We start from the raw sequence: 6,586 nt of genomic DNA, 5'->3' as shown, positions 1-6,586 counted from the left end.
CAATAACAAACATTAACTATGATAAAACAGACCCCTATCTGAAGCCCTGACACAAACGTTTTACTTTTATTAACGAGGTCTTGAGGGTTATTTTAAAACAGAGTTTGACTGTTGCTGAAAGAAAGTGTGCGACTTAATTTCAAATAATAGAAAAAATAGCTAGACAAACAAGCCATAACTTTAGCCACAAGCCACACGTGATGGTTAAAAGCATCTACAGGCCTTTATGAAACATGTGAGTAAAGGGAAGCAGATTAAAGTATATAAATAACGCAACTGTTGCTGCTTCGTGTTGAGCAAACGCAGACAGACAGACAGACGGAGGGACAAAACATCAAACTGATCGCTGATGTGATTGGCTTACTCACCGTGTCGTCATCGCGCATTCCGTCGCCTAGCAACTCAGCACCCAATCAAATCAGACCTGTCGTAAAGCGAGGACACATTGCCCCTCAGCGGCAACAAATCAAAACTGCACTCTGTGCTTGCGCTGAGTTTGCAGTCACCTAGGTAACCAAAAGAGAAAAGTTCGTGGACGGACGGGTTTTAGACTAATCCGACTGAAAGAATAGACTTTTTACAACACACGTTAAGGTCATAAAGGACACAAAATGGAAACGACTGGTATTCTGTATGTTGAAGCAGAGGCGTTTGTGAAAAGTCTGGAAACGTTTAGTGTCAAAGAGGTGGGCTCTTTAAGGTAAGAAGATATAAACAAACGATAACTACCAGGACTTAAGTGTTTGTGTGTTTTAGCGGAAACTAGGACGGATGCAGAGTAAACGTCAGAGGCAAATGTCCAATTGATGCAATCCTAACATGACACCTGCGACTTATTTAAAAGAACAATGTTTAAAAGCTCATCTCATTACAAACACTTTCTCTCTTGAATGAGACATTTCAGAATCTCTTTACTCCACTGTTGCTCCTTTTGTATAGATGAGAATACATTATTCCTGATGATATGAAAATGGCCTTTGACATCCAAAAAGATTAATGAAACATGTGATTTGTGTCTTAAACGTTATATTTTTCATATTTGCTAATTAAATACTTTTGATTTAGCTTAAGAATATTTGTAAGATGGGTTACATTAAAGGTCAAAATTTACATAAGCCCAACTGATAAATGTGCTAAAACCTCAGAGATCTATTTTTAACTTGTGGCCTGTGAGATGAGTTCGGCTTGTTTAGTTCACAGCTTGTTTACTAAATGACATTTCTCTTTCCCAGATGGTTCACACAACACGAGTACATTCAAAAGTTGAACATGCAGGCAGTGCTGGATGCATCAGTCATGCATGATGAGACGGTCAAGGAGCTGTTGGTTTCCTTTGGAAAGGTGAAAGTCGATGACAACAATTACCCCCCCCTGGTCTTTCGGAAAAGCCCTATGTTGTTTGAAAAGGCTCTTAGGAACATGTGACTAACGTCAGCATCATTCTCTTTGAAGATACCGGTTCTGATCCATGAGCTGATCCTCATAGAGGTGTGGAAGCACAAAGTGTTCACTATTTTGTGCCAGCTGCAGGACTTTAATCCAAAGAATTCATTTCAACTTTACATGGTGGTACGTATACAGTTATGATGATTAACTTATGATTTTTAATTAAACATTTAATTAACATCTTTTTTTTTTTAGATCTACCATGAATCCACCGTCATAAACCTGCTTCAGACAATATTGTTTCATAAGGTCAGTAAGAAATCAAAACAATAACAGCCTTAAATGACAGGTTGGATGTTTTCATTCTTTTTGAATTATTGTGTACTGTAGGATTCCTGTGAGGCAGCTGGTGACAGTCTTGTAGATTTGGTGGATTACTGCCACCGAAAGCTCACCTTGCTGGCCAGTAAAGACACCAGGGGCGACGCCACCAGCTGTAATAAACACGAGAATGTATCTTCTATTGAGGTACATCGGAGAAACATGGCAGACTGGTTTCTCGTTGAGTGACTGGTGAAGGCTGGACATAAACACGTTTGTGTTGTTGAAGGAGCTGAAGGAGTTGAGTGCTTCATTGGAGTTTGGCATCTCCCTGGCAGCTGTATCTGTGCTGTGTCACATTACAGGTCACACTAACAAGTATGTAACATTTCTACAGTCCAAATATTTTACTAATCAAACATTTGCTCGACTCTAGACCCAGTTTTATCTCCTGACTCTCACTTTGGGTCACTTGTTCGTTCTTGTTTTTATCATCTAAAAAACAAACTGAGTCCAATTATGTCGCGTTCTGAGACTGAGATGCTCATCCGCGCATCGTCCTGATTACTGCAACTCCGTCTTCACATGTTTAAGCAAAAAATCTCTAGAACGGCTCCAGGTTGTCCAAGTATTCGCGCGTCACCCCGTTTTTAATCCAGCTGCACTGTCTCCCCATCCGTTTCAAAGTGCATTTTAAAATCCTGGTTTTAACATAAGGAGCTCCTAACAACCAAGCAGCGGTCTATGTAAAAGACCTTGTGTGACCAGGGTCTGCTGGTTGTTAAGAAAACCCGGTTAAAGAGCCTTTGCAGCAGTGGCTCCACCACTCTGGAACTCCCTTCCTTCCCTGCACTCTGGAAAGGTGCTACATATATAAAGTTTATTATTATTAAGTAAAAACCGGTAAATGAATGATAGAATGAATTTCTGTTGCAGCAAGAACAAGTATGAGTACAACATACATGAGGAGAATAGTGAAGGCAATAAGAAACCTAACATGCACATCTGCACAGAGGAGTTTTGCAGGGGGGGGCATTGCTCATTTTTGGGGGTACAGTTATCACACGTTTGGATATTTTCAAATGTATATAATTTGACTCTCACAGTACAAACTCAAACTTTGCTCAAACCTTTGATTGAAATAAGTGAATAAAATCATGAAAAGGAAAATTCATCAAACATCACTGAGATCTAATCAAATTGTGATGAACTTTCCACATGGGAAACAGTTTGCAGCATCACTTTAGTATCATGAACTTGAGAAACTGCGTTTCTTTCCACAACTGATTAAGATTGATATTCAAGATTGTCCAATATTTGTGTGCATTGATTTTACTCCTCCGTGTTTAAAACGCCTTCTATGTCTAGCTGCAGCCAGACTCCCCTAAAGGATGATGCTCCCACCACTTTGCTTCATGATGGGCACAGTGTTTTTGTGTTGATGTGCAGCACCCATAACGTCCAATGCAAAAAATAGTGGGTCTTATAAGACAAAATAAGCGTGTCCACTTCACAATGCTGTTTTATTTAATCAAATGTATAACTTATATTTGCAGAAAATGCCATAAATGTTTAAAAATGGTAGCCATGGGTTTTTTTATGAAAATGTTTTGTTATTTGGTCTTATTTAATCCATACATAGTTGATTTAAAATGTAATGAAAAGGGTCAGTTATATTTGATAGAAAAACGTCTGATTAACGATGGGATGCATGCTTCACCTTAAGAAGTGCAGTCAAACTGAACTGATCTTCTTTCCTGTCACAGTCTCAGCGTGATGAATCGTATGCTGTGCACACACAACATGCCTTGTGTCCTAGTTCAGCTGATTGTTTCCTGCCCCTGGAGCTGCCAGAGACAAGGTTATCACACACTCTGAATCTTACACATTCTTAACTTACCAGAATTAGAAAAATAGCTTTTTTTGTCAAGCAGCACTTTCTCTCTGTTAAACATAAGGTTTGAGGTTTTCCTGTTTGGATGACTCTGTGTTTTTGTGTTTCCTGAATATTACACAAAGCACTTTCTATCATTTGTTTCACAAGAACACTGCAAGATGAGAAATTCCCCTGTTTTCAAGTCTTGTAATACTATTAAAGGTATGGAAATGTATTTTGCCCTGCGACGGTCTGGCACCCTGTCCAGGGTGTACCCCGCCTTTGCCCTGCAGTAGCTGGGATAGACTCTAGCAACCCCATGACCCTGCAAAACCAAAGGTTTAAGCTTTGTTGTAACAAAAAAATTGCACCTGAAAACATGCAAATTGAAGAGACTAGTTCCTGTGACCCTTTGGTATGAACAATTTGACTTTTATGACTTTTTTATCAGTCTTTCTACAAGACGGTGGAAAACGGAAAACAATATTTGCACATCATCAGCATAAATGTAGGTGCTACACTCAGATTAGCATTTTATCTAAAGTGTGCTTCCCTTCTACAGGTGAGGTCCTAAAGTACATTGATGGCAGCTGGCAGAAGATTCCCGATGAAGACTATTTCAAGATGACTAAACTTGACGGTCAGGTTTGGATTTCCCTTTACAATCTGCTCCTGAATGAAGAATCCCTAAGAATGTTCGACTTTAACAGTTTCAACAGGGATCAGCTCTCTAAGGTAAAGAGTCAGTCAAATACAGAAACTTCTTACAAACTGACAGTACTACCTTTAGTGTGTACGTCTTAAATCAATAACTGGTCCATAAATCCTCATGGGTTTTGAGACGGTATAAGTGATTTTTAGGAAATGCTGGCAAATGACTGTCTTGTAATGTCCCATCTGATTCACTTCCTTGTTAGACCACAGATTCCCAGTTGTTGTTTGTACAAAGGGGCTTCCTCCTATTATAAGTTCACTTTCCTCTTCCTGTTGTATTTCAGACGGATTATTTTTACAATCATATTTACATGCATTCTCTCCCATAACATTGCCTCTTCTGCTTGCTCTGTTGTTCCTGTGCCACAGCTCAGGACCTTCTTAACGGATGTACTGATAGATCAGATGCCAATTCTGGTGGAACTTCAGCGTTTCTTGACTCACCTTGCTTGTACGGAGCCAGCCCCTCCAAAGAAACAGCTTCTCCTGGAGCTGGTACAGTCCCTCTTTTAGCTGTGCACCAATGCTTGTCTTACAGTGTGTGTTAACTCTTGGTGCTCTTCATGCGTAGATTCCGAAAATATGGATGCACATTGTTGAAACCCACTCTGGAAAGTGGAAGGCAATAGCTAAATATCAGGCCAAAGAAACATTCAATCCTTCAGAGAGTGACTTGGCACAATTGGCAAAGAGGTAAAAAACACCAACTTGAGACAACGGTAAAGGTAGATTCAAAGCCAACAAAGACTCTTTTGTTTCCTCTAGGTTAGGTCAAATATATAACTGGGATGTGATGGAGAATTTTCATCAGGAAAAGACGAAGTGTGGATCCTGTGGGAAAGAGGCTTCGAAGCGATGCTCTCGATGTCAGACAGAGTGGTACTGCCACAGGTAAAGCAGGATTCTTCACTCATTCAACACCTTACCAAGACAGCCATCTGGTGCATCGTTGGCTAAAGTGTAACAATCTGACAATAGATCAAAGCGATGGATGAACCCTGTAGTCACGACACCAAAATGTTCTTTAAATCGATAAAGTTGGGTCATTTTATCAACAAGCCACCTAGTGGTTACCTGGTGAAGTGTTCTGGCTCCAGTTACTTTGGTTTTCAAATGGCACAGAAGGCAGTAAATTAGTTGTCTTTTTGGTATTCTATTACTGGAACTGCAGAGGTTTGTGCTTTTCACTACAGCACATCGTTCTGCAGCTTTAAAAATAAGTTTAGGTATAAAACAAATAAATGAATCCCTCTGACAGTGTCTTAAACCTTTAATCATCATTTTGGTATAGCAGACGAGGCCTCCTGATATAGTGTAATGTCAGCAGTGGGCAGGAAAGTACAGCTATTTTACTAATCACCTCAGTTTAAAAATCTATACATAAATGACAAAATGTACCCAAAAACCTATTATTTATTCAAAGTATTAGCCTTTCCTAAAGCCAAAGAACCCCAAGAGTTGTAGACCCCTGATGTGGGGAATAGGGGGATGGAAAGATGAAATTTGAACACGTTACTTTTGCTGTCTTGTGGTAGAGACTTTTTCTGCTTAATTCTACCAAATTTATAAACAACATGATACAAATTTGCCAGTGTTGGTGTTATTCTAAACTATCTCAACTATAGCTTGGCAGTAGTGTGAAGGCTCTTGCCTAAGGACCCACACCGGATGAAGCTCATCACACCCCTTGGGAAACAAACTCTGGCTTCCCATGTGCCAGTCCTGCACTTAACCAATTCCAGCTACTATCGCTATTTTTGTCGTTGAATAGAAATGTAAATAAAAAAAAATTAACTTACATTTTTCAAAAGTGACCCATGAGCTTGTTTTGTTGTTGTTTTTTACAGAAAATGTCAGGTTCAGCACTGGCCAAAGCACAAGAAGGCCTGCCAGCTCATGGAAAGATCAACAACATCCTGAAGGACCAGCTCACAAGCAGCAGAGGCAGAGCTGTAGTGTTTAGACCTGTTTGAGAAAACAAAAAGTTGTAATATTCTGAAATGTACATTCTGAGTATCTTGTAATACTTTTAATGGAGAACATGCTGTTAACATGTCTACCTATTGTTTTGTTTGGGATTAAAGGCATTGTTCTATGACATTTTCGAAGATTCTTTCATTTGAAATGTGCTGTACTTTTTGAAGTTTGGATGTGACTGGTTGGACAAAACAATTACTAAATCTGCATCTTCATGCAGCCTTTGGTCCAGTCTGCAGCGTGCATGGCTCCCTTTGCAGTGCAGGTTGAGTTGCTTGTCTTTAGCTGCTGTGGCTCTGAGGTTTGTCTCCT

General features: G+C 39.7%; 1 protein-coding gene across 2 annotated transcripts; it reads left to right on the top strand.

Moving 5' to 3' along the window:
• The first annotated feature begins 436 nt into the window (after positions 1-436).
• zmynd10 (zinc finger, MYND-type containing 10) lies at positions 437-6,397 on the top strand. Of its 2 annotated transcripts, none has more exons than XM_011474792.4 (12): positions 437-700; positions 1,233-1,341; positions 1,453-1,569; positions 1,642-1,695; positions 1,777-1,914; positions 1,997-2,085; positions 3,474-3,568; positions 4,146-4,228; positions 4,667-4,792; positions 4,869-4,990; positions 5,063-5,188; positions 6,145-6,397. In XM_011474792.4, exons 1-12 carry the CDS (start codon positions 612-614, stop codon positions 6,215-6,217), a joined length of 1,221 nt encoding a protein of 406 aa, XP_011473094.2. In that variant the 5' UTR covers positions 437-611; the 3' UTR covers positions 6,218-6,397. The 2 variants fall into 2 exon arrangements, with proteins under 2 accessions (XP_011473094.2, XP_020558775.1); XM_020703116.3 differs by having other exon boundaries at positions 4,146-4,318.
• The last annotated feature ends 189 nt before the right edge of the window (positions 6,398-6,586 follow it).

The sequence above is a fragment of the Oryzias latipes genome, chromosome 5, assembly GCF_053564925.1.
Source record: "Oryzias latipes strain Hd-rR chromosome 5, Olatipes_Hd-rR_3.1".
In the NCBI taxonomy this organism is placed as follows: Eukaryota; Metazoa; Chordata; class Actinopteri; order Beloniformes; family Adrianichthyidae; genus Oryzias; species Oryzias latipes.
This window is presented reverse-complemented; position numbering and strand designations above follow the sequence as displayed.

Bases quoted from the DNA above. Each gene is read 5' to 3' on its own strand.
- zmynd10 (XM_020703116.3), top strand. From the start codon at position 612: ATGGAAACGACTGGTATTCTGTATGTTGAAGCAGAGGCGTTTGTGAAA. The intron at 1,915-1,996 runs GTACATCGGAGA...GTGTTGTTGAAG, and splicing joins AGAATGTATCTTCTATTGAG to GAGCTGAAGGAGTTGAGTGC. The intron at 4,793-4,868 runs GTACAGTCCCTC...CTTCATGCGTAG, and splicing joins AACAGCTTCTCCTGGAGCTG to ATTCCGAAAATATGGATGCA.